This window comes from Pongo abelii, chromosome 19, assembly GCF_028885655.2.
Source record: "Pongo abelii isolate AG06213 chromosome 19, NHGRI_mPonAbe1-v2.0_pri, whole genome shotgun sequence".
Lineage (NCBI taxonomy): Eukaryota > Metazoa > Chordata > Mammalia > Primates > Hominidae > Pongo > Pongo abelii.
Window position 1 is genome coordinate 6,526,417 of NC_072004.2, and position 19,093 is coordinate 6,545,509.

Consider the following 19,093-nt stretch of genomic DNA (forward strand, 5'->3'; position numbering starts at 1 on the left):
CCAGGCTGTTCTTGAACTCCTGACCTCATGATCCACCTGTCTCAGCCTCCCAAGGTTTTGGGATTACAGGTGTGAGCCACCTCGCCCGGCCGCCAGCTGTAGTTTTTAACCAGACAATACAGCATTTGGACTTTGTTTCCACAGACAAGAATATGCCATTACAGATCTTACCCAAGAACATCCTGATTTGTTCATCTCAAGGATTGGGCTTTGTGCTAGTGAGCTGGTATCCTGCTTCGAACCCAGAACAAAGAGATGTTTTGTTTATGTGCAAGAAATGGTGGGGAGGAAAGAAGACTTCACCTGTCCCAGGTAGACGCCAGATGGGGAGACCCCAGTCCTTCTCTAAGAAAGCTCTCAGCTGATGATGAACAGGGGAGGAGACCTGTGTCCTGCCCTCAGGAGCATCTCATTCAGAGATCAGAGGCTAAGGAGCCCAGGGACTTAATTTTGGAATGCAAAGAATCTTTGTGGAGCCATAAGTCACTGCCAAAAAAAATTAAGAGGGCAGTCCTGGTCAACATTGTGTGTTGAGCTAACCTCAAGCCCAGATGTCTGATCCAAGCACTAAGAAGAGAGAACTCAAAGGCCTAGGGTGGAGCCTCTTTACAAAATGTCAGAGGCAAGATATAGATCGGGGAAAGCCCTGAGATGGCCTTCGGCAAAGCCCCATAGGGAAACAGGCCGTGGGACCTTGGAACAGGCTCCAAGATGAGACAGCATGGGAGATCGGGATGGGGGGCTGCATCTGGCCCAAGCAGAGGGAGGGTCCACTGGGGTAAGAGGATCCGTGACTCTGGGGAAAGCCCTTAGAGACCCTCTGGTCCAGCGCCTTTGTGAAGGACACTGAGACCCAGAGTGCAGCATGACTGATTTGGTGTCTGATGTCAGGACTGAGCTCCGTCCATGGCTCAGACTCTAGCCTCCGAATCCACGGGACCCCCTGCAGAAGGCCTAACTGTCGGGAATTGGAGGCATTGTTCAAGCTCTTGACCAGAAAACCACGTACTCACTTCCTACCTAGCAACATGCTCCTACTGAATTCTGTGGAAAGAGGGCCTCTCAAGACTCATGGAGTGATCATACCAGACACTTATCATTGCCTACCCAACAGCTCCTCCCACTGTTTTTTCCTGCCAGAGCCCAGATTTTGTAGTGGGTGGAAATAGCTTAATTTGGGGAAACATAGGCTAATTCCCCAACCCCGAGAGATGAGTCTTAATTGGTCACAGTATTCCAATGGGACTCCAATCCCCCTTTGTGAATGATGGGTCTTAGGGTAGGCATGTGACCTACTTGTGGCCCATAAGACATAAAGGGAAGTCTGTATGGGGCTTCTGAGGAAGCTTTTACTTGCCTAGTAAAAGACAAAGATGCAGTTGACACTGTCATGCCCTCACTCCATCCACCTTTCTGCCTTGAAGGAAAGCAGCTGTGTATGTAGCCTGGGGGTCAAGCATGGGGGTAAAAGTGTGATGGCTTTAAGATGACAGAGTGGACTATGGAGCGCAAGTCCTTGGAGGCTGAAATGAGCTGTTGGGCCAATGCCAGCAACCATCTACCTGCAGACTTCCTGAAAAGTAAACATTAAATGACCTTCTGGTTTAAGCCACTGTTTGCTGGGCCTTCTCTTATTTGCCATCAAAAGCAAATAAGAGAGCATGTATGGCCAAGTTAAGTGTTCAGAATCACACATCGAGTTAGTGGCAGTTACCATTCCAACCCAGATCTTCCAACTCCTGCCCACTTCTCCTTCCGCTAGCCATGAAGGGCCTTGGCCTCATACGGCTTGTAGGGAAAGGTAAGTGGCCAAGAGCAAGTCATGCCAAGGGAAGATCTCTGAATACGGGTCCCTCTCTGTTGCCTCCCCTGAGATAGGCTCAGGACAGTGATCAATAAGACAGGGTGGTCCTTGCCCTAAGAAGCAAAGTGTTTGGTTGCTCCTAGAGTTGTTTAGGATTGGCCTCTGGTCAGCCTCTTCAGGTGGGAGCTCGGCACTCTGGAAGCCCTCCACCCAGCTTTTTGTCAGCCCTTAACCACTGGTGTCTGGAAGAGTCCTCCACCCACCCACCAGTTCCTCCCCCATTACCCCTGGCCATTCTACTCATCCTTCAATGCGTACCTTGGATGACCTTTATTGACCTTGCCTACTACCAACAGCTTGCACCTAATTGACTGCACTGACAAATCATGTATTTATCCATCATACTAACTGTATAGCCTGCTCTAGGTCAGCCATAATGCTGACACTAGACTCGGTGGGCAGTCAGAGCCCTCAGTCTGGTGGGGCAGGCCAGTCAACAGTAGTGGCACAGAGGGCAGTGATAGAGGGCTGGGGAGGAAGGAAGCCAGAAGTTGTACCTTGGTGGGGGGAGGTGGCAGCCTTTTCCCTACTTCCCTGCCCAACCAAACACTTTGCTTCTTAGGGTAAGGACCACCCTGTCTCATTGATCACTTGTCCTGTGCCTATCTCAGAGGAGGCAACAGACAGGGACTCATGTTTGGAGATCTTCCCTTGGCATGGACTTGCTCTTGGCCACTCACCTTTCCCTACAAGCCCCATAAGGCCAAAGCCCTTCATGGCTGGCAGAAGGAGCAGGGGGTATGGAGTTGGAAGCTCTTGGTTGGAAATGTAACTGCCAGTAACTTGAAGTGTGACTTTGGACACTTCCCTTGGCCTCTCTGAGCCTCACTTTTTTTTGAAAGACAAAGGAGGATAACACCTTGCTGTCTCACATGGTTGCTGCAAAGATCGAATGAGATAACTAGTGGATTCAACAGGGACAGGAAGGCCTGGCACCCAGCAGGTGGGCAGGGCGTAACCGTTCATTCATCCGCCTCCCTGGGCTCCCTACACTGCAGAAAACCAGAGACAAGTCAGCAGCACAGTGGAGCTTTCCGTGGGAGACAGAGCGTTTAATGAGAGCAAGAGCTGGACAGTGTGGTCAGGAATCGTCCCACCCAAGGAACCAGACACATACTCGGTCCTTGATGGGGTTTCCTGAGGCTCTCATACTTTCTCCTGCCCTGGAAAATGCCATCCAGGAGCTCATCTCTTTGCTACTGCCTCTCTTCCAGAGCAGCACAAGAAGGAAATAAAATGGACTTGTGGGGGAAAGAAGATGCTTGTCTCTCATGTCTGTCTCTTACAGGGGGGTTCTGAAGATTCCCACAGCCACTCTGGAGTTGTTGTTGCCCCACTTTGGGGTCTTTGTCTGAGTAACTTCAAGTAGATTGGCCCACGGGCAGGGGTTGTTTGCTGAGAGATCACCAAGCACTGCTCATTCTCCACGATCCTTTGTTGTCACCAGCCATGGCTGTGAAGGCCAGTCAACAAAGGGAAGATTTTCCCCAGAGGAGCTCAAACGCTGGCATGAAAGACTCTGAAGTGGCATAGCCAGTGGAAATTAACAACTGTGTCCACTCTGGGCCTCAGGTGAGGGAGGACCTAGATATCCACTGTGGCCCCCAGAGTGCCATCACTGCCCATACTTGGAGTGTGATCCTAGCTATTTGGGGATGGCAGGGGAAGCATCTCCCAGAAAAGATGACCTGCCTGGGAGAAAAGGGGGACCCCAGAGGGTGCCAGCCAGGGCGTCTCGACAAATGTTGGCCCAGACAACAGGGGACCAAGGAGTTGAAGGAGGCTCACTGGAGAGGTGGGACAGGGGGCCAGTTGATTAAAACAGAACCAAGTGACGAAGGGAGTAGGTCGGCCTGTGGTGCACTGTGGGTGGGAAGCCAGGTGTCGTCCTGAAGTTGGCAACTCAGATTCCTCATCCTTTGATGGTGGCCACACGAGGAGTTCCCAGAGGCTCCAGGAGGCTCTGATTCCCACTCTCACTCCAGCAGTGGGAGGTTGCTCAAGACCAGGCATTCCGTCCCTGGCTGGGATGTCCCTTCCAAAGTGACAGAGATGATCTGAGGCTGCTCAAGGTGAGCTGGAAGGGACATGGGCACTGGTAGGTGGTTGTCTTAGCTCTCAACCAGGGGATCTGATTCCCATTTAAACTACCTAGGACGAAGCGAGTAAAAACCAGAGCCCCGTGTGGGGGATGCTTGAGGCAGAGCAGGTACAGCAGCCTGCATCCTGATCCCTCGGCTACCTGGCCTCCCTCACAGAGATAATGGCAAGGCTTGGGAAAGATGGGTCCAGCAGCCCATTGAGAGGTTCCCTTCATTTCTGAGCCTGCCCTCCGGCTGCCCATGACCAACTCTGCATCTGGGCTTGGAGGAAGAGTTGGCCCATTGGCTGGGTTTTGGTGGTGTGTGGACATCGTTGGGTCATTTTGGGGTGTGAACCCCAAAACTCTGTACAAGGTGTGCCAGAAGGTTCGGTAGTCCTGAGGAGGGTAAGGGCTGTGTGCATGGTCTTGTGGCTCTTCCTAAGTCTCAATATGTGTCACATTAGCCCAGTCAGGGAAATGATCCAAGTCAAATATGGCCCGTCCCCAGGTGTTGACAGCCAAAAACACACAGAAGACTCCAATTATGTTCATTATGACTCCTGTTTTCACCTGGAAAAGAGACAGTGTCAGAGTCAGCACCCTGAGGCCTGCTGCGAACTAGCGCTCTCAGAGAGGAGGACAAAGGGTCGGCTCACTGGGCCTCGATGTTCCTGTGCCATGCTCTGTTCCTGGCTGGGGTGTCCCGACCCCCAGGACAGTGCGACTTCATGTCCCCCAGGTATCCTCAGTGCTCAAGGCATCCCTGGGAAGTAGGCAGAACGGATGGGTTCTCTATGCCCACGAGCATTTGGAGAATGACCTCAGAGAGGTGGCAGGAGGCAACAGCTTAGGCCATTCAGGGAAATGGTGACAGAGCCCAGTGTGTGAGTCCAGGTTCATTGCTCATCCCAGTGCCTTAACCATCCTACAAGGATGTGCCAGCTTCCCCGTGGATCTCCTCAGGCTCTTTCTGATGCCTGCTCTGCAAGCTTCCCTCGTGGTCACTAACCATTGCTTCACTAGCCTGTTGTAGATATTTTACTGGGGATTGGAGTCAAGTTTGCAGTCCATGGTTTCTGGGACCCACCCTTTTTATGAAAATGCTCCATGGAGTCCCTGAGATACCTAGCAGAGGCTCTGAGATAACGAACACCTGATTGGTCCCAGGTACATTTCTGGCCTCCTGGGCTCACACACTTGCCCCTTTCCCAGCCCAGAGCTGCAAAGCTGCCCTTCTCCCAGCAAAGGTGACAGAGCCAATGAAGAGTTCTTCCTCTGACTACATTTGTTTCCAAGGCATCATCTACTCCCAAGCAGTGCTCTCTCTCTTCCTCTCCCTGCTTCTACCTCTTCAGACACCCCTAAGAATCTCTGTGACTGTCATTAGCATCCCCCTGCTGCCTACGCCTGCCCTGCCTATCTTCGTGGTTCTTGCTAATTTGTCAAGTTCATCCTTGGCCACGTGAGTCCCTCAGCCCCACCTTCACCCCTTCCAAGGACTCCCCTGGTGCCTGCACAGGCTTCTCCAGGTGGGGGTCTATAACCCACCTCAGAGAAAGAACAGTGTGTGAGGCTTGAGATCATCTCAAAAAAAGAAGAAAAGCTGCATTATAAATGTCAACAATGGCTACAGGTCTGGATGTTCCATGGTATTCCCAAGTCATATGACATCGTTTTGAAACTCTGTGATTCGTAAATGGGGCATCCCTTATGACAACAGCATTACAGTCCAACGGGAGTAAATAAAAACAGCTGTGTTACCATGTCAGCAACCTTGAGGTGCCCGTAGGTGAACACGATGGCATTCGGAGGGGTGGCCACAGGCAACATGAAGGCAAAGGAGGCACTCAGGGTACAGGGCAGCATGACGTACAGCGGATTGAGGCCGATGGAGCGAGACTGTGGAAAAACAGCACTACAACATCACCGTACAGAACACAGAAACTCTTGGGGATGTGACTCTGAAAAGGATTCTCTGAATGTGCCGGGTACGTTTGAACCTCTGTGCCTCTGTCTTGGTTCCTCTCCCTTTTGCCACGTCTCTGGCAGATAATTCAACCTACGGAACACTGAAGGCTGAGCTCAGAGGCTGCCTGCCCTGGAAGGCGTTACCCCCTCAATTCATTCAACATGTATTTCTTGGGCACCTACCATGTGCCAGAGACCATGCTGAGTACTTAGACTGTGCTCAACCTTACAGTGCCACGTGCACATGTCTGTCTGTCCTGCCACAGACTGAGAGAGCCTAGAGGCCAGGGACCACATCTTCTCTCCTACATATAAATCTGTGGATGTGTGTGTTTTTATACATGCGTGGGGTCATTTTGCACATGGAATTTGGTAGCCACCTTTTAAATTCTACACTTTAAAATTTAGCCACATCTAACAGCAGCTATCAGAGAGTAGGCACTCATTAAATATTTGTTGAGTGCATGAATGAATGATGTAATTCCTAAAATCTATCAAATCAATCATGTATCATTCAGATTTACATGCACATGAGGGCAGACACATGCAAACATGTTTGTTGCAACCATGTAATGGCAAAACACAGGAAGCCAACTCAATGGTCACTAATAGCAGGATGGTTAAATAAAATATGATACATACAAATGATGGAATAGTATGCAGCTGTAAAGAATTGGATTTTTTTGTGTGTGTGCTAATAAGGAAAGATCTCCAAGACAACCAAGGCTTCATGGTTAGATTTTTTAAAAATTAAGATGAATGGCTGGGCACAGTGGCTCACGCCTGTAATCCCAGCACTTTGGGAGGCCAAGGCAGGCAGATCACCTGAGGTCAGGAGTTCGAGACCAGCCTGACCAATGTGGTGAAACCCCGTCTCTACTAAAAATACAAAAAATCAGCCGGGCAAGGTGGCAGGCACCTGTAATCCCAGCTACTCGGGAGACTGAGGTAGGAGAATCTCTTGAACTCGGGACGTGGAAGTTGCAGTGAGCCGAGATCACACCATTGCACTCCAGCCTGGGTGACAAGAGTGAAACTCTGTCTCAAAAAAAAAAAAAAATTAAGATGTGTAATGACTATAGAATGATACCCTTTGTTTAAAAAGAATGTGTGTGTGTGTGTGTGTGTGTATGTGTGTAAAATATCCAGAAAAATATTTGAGAAATTAACAGAGGTCATCTGTAGGGAGGAGGCTAGAGGATTAAGGTCTGTATACATCTTTGCATTATTAGACATTTTTAGCCATATACCATCTGCAATTTAAAAAAACTATACTATGAGCATGTTCCCATTTTATTATCTTTGAAACTGTGATTTTTAATGGCCTGACAGTGTTATATTATATGAATATACGATAATTTATTTCAGCAAACCCCCTGTTACTATGGATATATTTGTATAATAATTCTGTCATACATCAGCATAACATATGTTGGTAGCATCTCTGATTATTTTCTAAGATATATTCCCAGACATGAAATTGCTGAGTCAAGGGGTCTGAGCAGGTTTAATGTTATGGTGCCTGTTGGTAAACAGCCCTCTGAAAGGACTGCGAAAGTCCCACGCCCCCTGGGAATCACTGAGGGGTCCCAGGCAGGGGCCCAGCTCTTCCCCGGTGCCTCTCCCCCACCATCCTCATTTTCCTGGCTGTGGGTACCCCATGGTGTCTGCACCTCACACTCCTCTGCAGCACAGCTCAATGACCATCACCTTTTCCTTTCTCATAGGTGGGCATGAGACAGGAGTGTGATGGGCCTTAGAGGCAGCTGGGGAAATTTTACTTGGGGTTCCTGCTTCTAGAAAAGCCTGTTTTCAAAGAGCCCATTAGAGCTTGCATTTGCCTGGTTAGGACCCTCGGTGCTCCCAGTTAGGTCTGGAGATGACAAAGCCAGGTCCTGTGCTAGGAGAGAGGAAGCATCACCACCACATGCCAAGCATCAAAAGGTGCTCCTCCTACTGTGCGTCTGTTTGGACAGTCTGCTTAGGAGAAGAGGAGACAGGCCACTTTGCTATTTTGAACACTTTCACCTCCTTGCTATTTTTAACACTTTCATCTTCACTTGGAAGAGAAAAAAACCACTTAGGTTTGCTTTTTATACATGCAGACACCCAGGCAGCCGAATGGAAATTCACCACCTTCAATCTTGTGTTGAGGCCCTCTGTAAATCTGTCTCCCAATTCCAGAATGATGACAGCCTCTCCCATGCTCATTGTGCAGTCTACAGAGGCTTTTCATAGCCCTCATCTTGCTTGGCCATCAGCACGGGTCTCGGAAGAAAGAACTGAAGGGCCATGTTTAGAGATCCCACATCTTGAACTCGGGTCTTCTGACTGCGAGACCAGGGATCTTTCCATACTACCCTGAAGCTGGACGTCTTTGCAATGGATGACAGAAGGAAATGCAAAAAACAAAAAACAAAAAAAACCATAGCCACTGATTTTCCTATAAGCTCTGCTTTCTTGTCAATCCCAACTCAAAAACATGCTTGTCCATAGAACAGAATGCTTTAGCCTGGCACTCAGCAGCTTTTCCCACAACCAACAGCTGCCTCTCTCAACTCCCCGGGATCCCTTATCCCTGTGCTCACCAAGCAAGGCTTCCAGGAGTCCTCAGTCATGTGCACCATTGCCTTTACTTGCGCTGCTCCATCTTCCCAGAATTCTCTCTCCTCTCCTACCTACTCCCAAGTCCCCACTCCTCCAAGACCTCTTCCTGGGGTTTCCAGCCAGTGGTGCTCCTGGTCTGCAGTCCTCCTGCACACCTGTGCTACATGCTCAGAGAACACGGCACTGGCCTGCTCCTCCTTAGCCCAAGTCCTGTCTCCCCAGCTTGAAAAATAATCCAATTAGATTTATAAAATAAACTTGAGCACTTGGTCCATGGCTGGTGCTTTGGTCAGCACGAGGGGTACAAAGAGGAGTAGCAAAGCAGCGGAGGCCTTAGGGACAGAGGCATCCAGGGTCCACAAATCCACGTCACAGCCAGACCCGGGTCTCCAAAGCCTGGTATGACTCTGGCCTGCATATCGCTGCCTCATCAGGGACCCACAACATAGCCATGTGTTCCTGTGAAATGGAAGGGCTCCTCCCCACCATCAGGTTACTTACCATGGAGGCAAAGATGGGCAGGAACAAGGTGGTGGTGGCCACGTTGCTTGTGCACTCAGTGAACACGGCAACGAGCAAGGACAAGATCAAGGTGATGGCTGCCGGGGGCACTGCATGCAAGGGCTCCATCTGCTTCCCCATCCACACGGACAGCCCCGAGGCCTGGGAAGCACCAGGAGGGCAGTCATCTCATGGCTCCCAGCTTGCAGTTCCTTCAGGGCCAGAGCAAGCTTGGCCCATCCTCCCCTCCCGACCCTCTCTCTCTGCACCTCATAGGTGACCGAGTGGGTAACTTCTAAAAAAAGATATTGCCCTCAACCTCTCCCTGTTTGCCTCATCCATTCCCACCATTTTCATCCCCATCCTCATTCTGCTGTCTCCTAAATCTGTATTTCCAGCCAGCTGGCCTACTACGTGGATTTACATACCCATATGCCTTCTGGAAATGTCCACCCAGATGTCCCAAGAGCACAATAGACTCAACATGCTCCACCCTGCATTCATCCTCCATAGCCCAGAATCTGCTTCTCTCTCTGGGCCTCCCAGTTTGGTGAATGGACTCACCATCCACCAGCCATCCAGCCCAGTAGGCTGGGAGTCATGCTGCTGGTCTCTGTTCCCCTCCTTCCTTACACCCAGTCAGTCACCAAGTCACCCAAATGTCTCACATCCGTCTCCTCCTCTTCAGTCCTCCATAGTTTTGGAAGCTCAGGAGAATGGTTTCGACCAGAAATTGAGGGTTTAGATTTAGGGCTTTGGGCTGAGAAGAAATTGTCCAGGGAGAGAATGAAGTGTAAAAAGAGGAGAGGCCAAGGATAGAGCCTGGGCAGACACTCCTATTTCAGGGAGAACAGAGGAGAAGTCAGCAAAGAAGGCTGAGCAGGAATAGTCCGAGTCCGAAGTAAAGACGGAGACTGTGCTGAACTGGGGGCTAGAGGAGAAGAGAATGTCCACAGAGTCCAAAGTTCTGAGCCTGAGTAAGATGAAGGCTGCAGAGTCTCAGCTAGTTCTCCTCCAAGCCCTGCCCATCCCAGGCCCCTACTCCAGACATCAGAGTGATTTCCTCACGTGCAGATCTGACCAACTCATCCCCTGGCCTCAGTCCTTCAGTGGCTGTCTACTGCCTTCATGATCAAGTCCACACCCCCCTATCTTGGGGCCCTCTGAGAAGTGGCTTCTAGTAGCCTCACCAGCCTCATCTTCTACTTCTCCTCAACTAAATACCTCACATTTTTCCCTTGCTCATATGCTACTTCCTGAAATGCCCTTTCACATATGTGCCCCTCCCTAGTCTGTGAAGTCTGTCATGAACAGGGACCATATCTCAATCTCCTCTGTAATCTCTGTGCCTGGCCTAACACTAGGGACATAATAGGACTGTTGGATGGATGGATGGATGGATGGATGGATGGATGGATAGATGGGTGGATGGATGGATGGTTGAATGGATGGATGGATAGGTAGATGGGTGGATGGATGGATGGATGGATGGGTGGATGGATGGATGGGTGGGTGGATGGATGGATGGATGGATGGATGGATGGATGGATGGATGAAGACATGAATAGATGCATGGATGATAGACGGAGAGGTGACTAGATGGATGGATTTGTTCACCCCCGCAAAAACTTAGCACCCACTAGGCACCAGGCTATGTCCTAGATATTGAAAAAACAGCAATAACTAGACCAAGTCTGTCTATTACACTCCTGGATAGCTGGGTGGGTAGATGGTTGAAGGACAGCAGCAGAAAGCTAGCTCATCCCTCCCTCTGGCTCATTTCTTCCCCAGGAGGGAAAGAGGGAGGTAAAGAAAGTTATATTTTTGTGTGTTTTCTAACATGTTCCTCTCCTCCTATGCTGCTACATACTTAGCCAAAGAAAAATTTTGAAGTAGCTACCATGTTAAGTAGCCAGTAGAAGGACCAAAGGTAGTAGTAAACAATATTGACAAGGACTGGAAAGAAAGGTTTCCCTCAGACAAATCAAAGCAGAGATTATTGTGATCAAGCCCCAGAGGGTACCTGACAGTGTCCTCTGCCTCTCTTGGCTAACCACGGTCACTCATTCACTCATTCCTGCAATTGCTCAAAGGTTACTTTCTGTCTTCCAGGCCCTATGTGTGGTGTAGAGTTCCTAGATGACGAGACAGAGTCCATGTCCTCAAGGAATGTGCGGTTATACAAAGGATGCAGGCACAGAAACCCACAAGCCCAGGGATGGAAGGGTGGAGAAATGCCACCCTCTTGACGAAGAAGAGGGCTCTGGGCAGCCTGTGGCTGGAGAAGTTACCTCGGATCCTTTAGCCAGAGCAAATCCGCCCCCTAGTAGCAGCACGATGCCCCAGGGCACTTTCTCCTGGGTTACCTTCCAATCCAGCAGAGGAGGGGGAAAAAATGGAGTTTTCCTTTCTGGGAAGAAAAATGAACACACACACACACACACACACACACACACGCACACACACACACACCCCAGAGCAGCATTAGAAGACAAAAGAAATCTAATCAGGGGGGAATAAAGCCAGTAAGGACAATGAGGTACCATCTCCTACCTATAAATTAGCTAAAGTTTACAATAATATACACATTGCTGGTGAGGATATGGTCAAACTATTACACACACTGCCAAAAGCATCATAAATCGGTACGACCTTTTTGAAAAGCAATTTGGCCATACATTTTAAGGGCCATTAAGACTTTATATTCTATCACCCCAGCAATATTACTCCTAGAAGTTTATCCTAAAGAAAAAATACCCTCAAAGGAAAAGCTATATGCAAGAAAACATTAATTTATGGAAATAAAAAATTCAAAACAGCCAAAATGTTCTACAACAGGAGAATGATTACAACTCCTCAATGCAACATAGTGCCATTATTAGAGAAAATATATTTGAAGACTGTAGCAATAGTGGGAAATGTTTATAGTGTAATATCAATCAAAAGTGGAAGAAGAAACAACAAAGAAATAGGATTCAAACTGTGTGTGTGTTGATTATGAGGTAATACACAGGTACATTAGCAAAGACTGGGAGGAAGAGAGAAAACAAAAAATTGCTGAATGGAAGTCAGTGTTATGGAAAATTTGAAACATTTTCTGTTCCTGTTGTAATATAAATAAAATTTCAAATGTTAAATTCAAATTTTAAAAAGCAAAAAAGAGATTTTGCACTAAATAATACCACCAGTGGCTTGAAAGCCACTGTTTCCCAGGCTTTTGTAGCCAATCCTCTTGGATATGATGGGATTTTCTCCCTCTAGGCCCAGGGCATCCCATAGTGACCCTTTGCTTGCAGGGCTCCAGTCCTGATGACTGGGCGATCAGAACAGGAGACTTACCTTCCTCAGTCTGGCTGCAGAAGTTAAACTTGGGCTTCTGTGAAGGCACAATGAATAGCAGCGTGGCCACAAAGATGGCCACAGTGGCATCGGAGACATACCTAGGTGGGGAAAAGCACAGCTCATCTGCTGCAGAGACAGTCACTCAACAAACCCATCCCAACTCTGGCAGTTCTGTGTCCAAATGCTCCTATGCAAAGAAACAGGCTCACATAGCCCTAAAAGTCAAGGTCAAGAGTGGTGGCCGGGTGCGGTGGCTCACGCTTGTAATCCCAGCACTTTTGGGAGGCTGAGGCAGGCGAATCATGAGGTCAGGAGTTTAAGACCAGCATGGCCAACATAGTGAAACCCCGTCTCTACTAAAAATACAAAAAATTAGCCGGACATGCTGGCAGGCGCCTGTAATCCCAGCTACATGGGAGGCTGAGGCAGGAGAATTGCTGGGAGTCAGAGGCTGCAGTGAGTCGAGATCGTGCCATTGCACTCCAGCCTGGGTGACAGTGTGAGATTCTGTCTCAAAAAAATAAAAAAATAAGAGTGGTATGGGAGACTGAATCCTGGCTAGAAATCAAGATGCCCACACTCTTGACCACCAACTTTGGGTAATCCTAAGCAGCCTACTTCCCCCTCTCAGCGTGCATTCTCCATAGATGTATTTCAGGACCTCTTCTTGACCAGGTTCTCTAGAATTCTGGGTTCACCAGGGTGACCATGAGGACTTTGGTGCTGACCTAAGCCGACCTTCAAAACGAAATGGCCACCATAGCAGCATCTCCCTGCCCACATCTTCTGCCTTTTCTAGGATGTACATGTTTCTCATCCTTTCTTCCATTCTGACAACGTCTTAGCCAGGAGAGAAACTACATGTACCCCTTTGCGAAGACTCTGTCTATGAAGCCCCCTAGATGTGTGCCTTTGGAGGGATTTGACCAGATGTGAAGATGAGAAAGGGAAGATGGCAGAGCAGAGATTTGGAAACCAGAGCTCTGGGAGCCCTACTCCTAGCCAAAGAAATCTCTCTCATCATAGCTCTGGCCACCCTGCCTGGCCAAGGATTTTCTGCTCAGCCTCCTCAGGGAGGAGACGATACCAAAGGAACACATTTAAGGTCTTATTGTGAAGCTTGGTCAGAAAACAAAAATGAGTCATGAAACCAACAGAGTGCTCTCTGAAACCCAGCTCCCAAAAGAGGAGGTCTTGACCAAGCATGAGTGCCTGGCCCACATTCCTCTTGCCACCTGTAGCTGAGAACAGCAGCATTTAGGCACCAGTGCACTAAGCCAGCGGTATCTTTCTTTCTTTTTATTTTATTTTATTTATTTATTTTTTTTTTTTGAGATGGAGTCTCTCTGTGTCGCCCAGGCTGGAGTGCAGTGGCACGATCTCGGCTCACTGCAACCTCCGCCTCCTGGGTTCAAGTGATTCTCCTGCCTCAGCCTAGTAGCTGGGATACAGGCAAGTATCCCAAGTAGCTGGGATTACAGGCACGTGCCACCACGCCTCGCTAATTTTTTGTATTTTTAGTAGAGACAGGGTTTCACCGTGTTGGCCAGGATGGTCTCGATCTCCTGACCTCAGGTGACCCACCCACCTCAGCTGGGATTACAGATGTGAGCTGGGATAACAGGTGTGAGCCGATGCACCTGGCCCTAAGCCAGCGATTTCTATTGAATCAAAGACTTACTTTGTCTCACCCTCCACCCAGGCGACAGTCAGCCAGCCAGGCACCTCAGCTGGGATTACAGATGTGAGCTGGGATAACAGGTGTGAGCCGATGCACCTGGCCCTAAGCCAGCGATTTCTAGTGAATCAAAGACTTACTTTGTCTCACCCTCCACCCAGGCGACAGTCAGCCAGCCAGGCACCTCAGCTGGGATTACAGATGTGAGCTGGGATAACAGGTGTGAGCCGATGCACCTGGCCCTAAGCCAGCGATTTCTAGTGAATCAAAGACTTACTTTGTCTCACCCTCCACCCAGGCGACAGTCAGCCAGCCAGGCACCTCAGCTGGGATTACAGATGTGAGCTGGGATTACAGGTGTGAGCTGGGATAACAGGTGTGAGCTGATGCACCTGGCCCTAAGCCAGCGATTTCTATTGAATCAAAGACTTACTTTGTCTCACCCTCCACCCAGGCGACAGTCAGCCAGCCAGGCATGAAGCCGGGGTCTCGGGAGAACCACAGGACGACCAGCAGGAAGAAGCAGATCAGCACGTTGATCTCCGCGAAGGACAAGGGTCCCAGCTTCCGGTACTCCTCCTGCAGCACCTTGAGGGCAGCCTTCTCGTTTTTCTTGTTCTCTAGCCCACAGCCCCAGTACTTTTTAAAACTGGAGAATGCAAAGATGAGAGAAGGGCAGGGCAGACTGGTTGGCTCAGGTGCTGGTCAGATGGAGCCTAAATGTTCTACAGCAGAATGTAGCAAAAAGACACATAATGCTGTCCTCGCCTGCTATGGGGCCTGGAGAAAGGCCCTTCCTGCCTCTTTCCCCCTTCTGTTCTTCCATCCCAGAATGCAGTAGGGAAAAGTCTCTGGAGAGAGGCTAGAGGGTCTTGGCAGGTGCCCAGCCACCTGGAGACTGGCTGCTCCAGGGTCACTTGGGGGAAAGCCATAAGAAGTTCCGGAGGCTGCGCAAGGTGGGAACAGGGCTCCCTCGCATGCTTCCCAAGTCTTCCTCCTTCCACCTCAGCCTGGAGCTGCCTTCGATGGTGTTGGGATGCCAACCCCCATCACCAAGGTGGCTCAGGGAGATGCAGGGAGTGAGTATGAACCCTGGCAGACAGGACTAGTCAGGGGCAGAATGGGTCCTTGCGTTCCCTGGAGCTGGAGGTACAGGATTAGGGATCCAGGAGACCCTGGGGTTAGCAGCAAGCATGGCTAGGGCAGGAAGGAAGCCAGCCCAGGATGGGCGCCCCCATCCTGGATGGGCCCCCTTGGGACCAGTGTCCATTGTCCAGGGCGTCCTGCAGGGCCTCCCCTAAGGTGGCGTTGGCATGAGGAGGCAGAGAGGAGAGGAGGTTCTTGGAGGAGGTGTAGAGGGGAGCTCAGCACTGGAGGGGGGATAACTGGGGCCACTGCGCACAGGACTAAGGCCTCAAGGTATGCTGAAGATTCCATTCACACATTCCAGTTCCAGCCACTGTTGGCTTGAAGGGGTGGGCAAGGCCAAGAGTATTGTCCTGGAGAGCCCTCCCTTGTGAGAGCCCTTCCGGGGGCCGTGCGACATAATCATAGGAGGGCAGGGGTTGACGGAATAGGAGCTCATTCCTGAAGCCAGTGCTGGATGTGAACAGCCTTGGAGAGTGTGAGGGCCAAGTGTTGGCGTGACGGTGGCTTGGCCTGGAACATGGGGACACCAGGACATCAGGTCACAGCTTTCTGGGGTGCTCAGGGGTCAGAAAAGGAGGCAACACTGATGGGATCTCAGGTCTGCACAGCTGGCTAGGATCTCCCTTCTGGGCAAGGGGGCAAGGCTGTGTGTCCTGAGGGTCACCCGCTAGAGACACTCTCTAGACATCGGGCATGGGGATGGCTCTGCTGGTGTAAGACGGGGCCTCTCTGCTGTCACACCCTTGGCTTGGTAAAGTTTGTACTCTACCAAGCACCTATCTGCTGCCACCTGTCGTCCTAGAGACTCTGGGGCTCAGCCAGGGGCTTCAGGTTTCCAGGATAAGGGGTGACCTTGGTATTACTAGTGGCGCAGGAGCCAGAGCCTGCATTTGGTGCTGGCGGCTCATCCCCAACACCACAGTAGCTGCAGACTCTGGGGCTGCATGGAGTATGCAGTCGTCCAATGCCGGTGCCCCACAGTGGTACCGCCAAGCCTTCAGAGTCTCTCGCGCTGAGCAGCTTTGCTCTCATCTCTGGGTTAATTTCATCTGGTGATGAACAGGCTGGCATGAGATGCAAGTCAATGGATCCAGCTGGCCTGTGAGGGGCCTAGGTCAGGGTCAGGGGTGGGGACCACAGAGTCCTTCTGCAGCAGAACAGCCTTCACCATGATGCACCACGGTGAACTTGAACTTGGACTGAATATGCTGCAGAGCCAAGGAGAGGGTACAGATCCTTGAGCTTTGCGTGCCTCCGCCCTGGCAGGGGTCCCAAAGAACCCTCATGGCTATGACAGGAGGTGAGCCTGGTTGGGACAGTTAGGTATAACCAGTAATAATATCCCATGTAGTTCTCGGTGGTCCTGGGGTGGGGCCTGGCCCCTTTGGCTCGATATAGTCTAGGAGGCTACATTAGGCTCCTCAGCAAGATAGTTTTTCTGGATTAGGCTAGAGGCCAAGACCTTAACCTCATTCTCCATGATCGTTCAGATGAGGAACTCAAGTGAGTGCAAGAGCTGACAGTGGACCTGCTTCCTGCAGCTGAGACAGGTGCTCCCGGGCCTCAGGTGGGGAGGTCCATGAGGCCACAAAGGCAGGCAGGGACCACCAGGTCCTAGTTTGTGGCAGGACGTGGCCTGGGCCAGAGCGCTGTTCCCACCACTCAAACCGAATGTAAAAGCTGTCCTCTACCTTCCAGATCTGGAACCAAAACAAAGCTCCTGTGAGCTACCCCGGCCAGCCACACTGCATGCGTCCAAACTAGAGTGGCCCGTCGGGAAGGGGAAGGGGTGGGGCTGGACTGCAGCCACGCACCCCACCACGAGCATGCTCAGAAGCCCCCTGCTGCAGACACTCTCAGGCTCCCCTGCCAGTCAACGAAAGCCGATAAAGGCCGTGCCAGGCTGGGTGGACTCAGCTTCAGGTTCTTGGCTGTGAGTCTCCAGGGGCCTGACATCTGCCTCTGGCCAGACAAGAAGCTGATGGTGCCCTTGTGGCCCCAGTGCCACGCTATCTCCCTCCTCTTTCTCAGTAGGCCTTGGGGTTCTAGGGCAGCCCCGGGCCCCAACTAGTGCTTCTGACACCTGCTTAGGTCATGCTTAGGTCTGGAGGCAACTAAGTGTAGCAACCCTCAGCCTTCCCAAGAGGGGATGCTACTCAGTGGGAACCAAAGGGCCAGGGTTCAAGTCTCAGTACCCCTACTTCCCCGTTAGACACCCCTGTGTCGACCACATAACCTCTCCATGCCTCAGTTGCCTTGTCTGTAAATTGGGAATAATAATAGTGCCGACCTCACAGGTTGTTGTGAAAATTAATTAAGTTTAAGAGTGCTTGGGCCAGGCGAGGTGGCTCACGTCTATAATGCCAGCACTTTGGGAGGCCAAGGAGGGCGGATCACCTGAGGTTAGGAGTTCAAGACCAGCCTGGCCAACATGGCAAAACCCCGTCTCTACTAAAAAACACAAAAATTAGCCAGGCATGGTGGTGGTGGGTGCCTGTAATCCCAGCTACTTGGGAGGCTGAGGCAGGGGGAATTGCTTGAACCCAGGTGGTGGAGGTTGCAGCGAGCCGAGATTGCACCACTGCACTCCAGCCCGGGCATCAGAGCAAGACTCTATCTCAAAATAAATAAATTAATTAATTAAATTAAATAAAGAAAGGAAAAGAGCACTCGAAATCGTGTCTGGCACATCATGAGCACTCAATAAATGTTGGTCATTATTTTTTCTATTGCCCCATGAGGAGACGCAGATGCTCACCTGCAGCAGGTTCAGGACCATCTCCTGAGAGACCTGTTCGATGGATGTGAGCAAATGAACAGGACTTTGGCTCTGGTGCAGATTCAAGAGGCAGGGCAAAGAGAGCTACTGTCAAAGCCAGGCTGGGTGGCCAGGCAGCCATGCGCACAGTTTCCCCTGCCCTGTCCACGGGCAGGACAGAGTGGGGTTTGGGCAATGATCATTAATATTGTTATTCTTACTATCATTATTATGATTTTTTTGAATGTGTATAGCAACTTTTTTTTTTTTTTTTTTTGAGAAGGAGTCTTGCTCTGTCACCCAGGCTGGAGTGCAGTGGCATGATCTTGGCTCACTGCAACCTCCCCCTCCCAGCTTCAAGCAATTCTCCTACCTCAGCCTCCCAAGCAGCTGGGGTTACAGGCGTGTGCCACCACACCCGGCTAACTTTTGTATTTTTAGTAGAGATGGGGTTTCACCATGTTGGCCAGGCTGGTCTCGAGCTCCTGACCTCAGGCGATCTTCCCTCCTCGACCTCCCAAAGTGCTGGGATTACAGGTGTGGGCTACCACGCCCAGCTAATTTTTGTATTTTTAGTAGAGACGGGGTTTCACCATGTTGGCCAGGCTGGTTACAAACTCCTGACCTCAGGCGATCTGCCCACCTCGGCCTCCAAAAATGTTGGGATTACAGGTGTGAGCCATCGCGCCCGGCCTGTATAGCAACTTTTTTAATGGGAGTTTTCAAAACAGTTCCTCCTTCAGAAGAAAACTTTGGAAAATTCCCTATTTTCCCCACGAAATCACAGGTTTCCATGGGCACTTTTGCCCCTGAGCTCTGCAGTTTCTTCCCTCTGGTCACACGTTCCCCTGGATTGACTTGTCTCGAACTCCCTGTGGGTGGAGGCACAGAGCACATGCACTTAACTCAGAGCTGAGTACTTTCTATCCTGGTGTGGCCTGATCACCTTTGCACCACAGATAAATTTGTGTGTTTTAGAAAAACAATAACATTTGTTAGCTATTTGTCAGCCATAGGTCATGGTTTCTGTCCAAAGTCTGGCTGCCATCAAAGGTGACCCCTGATGAACTTGCCTGTGTGCTAGGAACAGGAAGGTAAACTTTCTAGGACCTGTACGCTGCTGGGAACATCAGAGGTATTCAG

General features: G+C 50.4%; 1 protein-coding gene across 1 annotated transcript in view; it reads right to left on the bottom strand.

Moving 5' to 3' along the window:
• Nucleotides 1-2,900: 2,900 nt before the first annotated feature.
• The window catches only part of SLC13A5 (solute carrier family 13 member 5), a 29,290-nt gene continuing 13,097 nt past the window's right edge, over nt 2,901-19,093 (bottom strand). Inside the window, exons 7-12 of the mRNA XM_024234977.3 lie at nt 14,477-14,692; nt 12,363-12,463; nt 11,315-11,433; nt 9,024-9,185; nt 5,709-5,846; nt 2,901-4,517 (exon numbers count right to left, since the gene is read on the bottom strand). Coding sequence (XP_024090745.3) covers nt 4,386-4,517; nt 5,709-5,846; nt 9,024-9,185; nt 11,315-11,433; nt 12,363-12,463; nt 14,477-14,692 — 868 coding nt within the window. The 3' untranslated portion in view covers nt 2,901-4,385. The remainder of the gene's footprint in view (nt 4,518-5,708; nt 5,847-9,023; nt 9,186-11,314; nt 11,434-12,362; nt 12,464-14,476; nt 14,693-19,093) is intronic.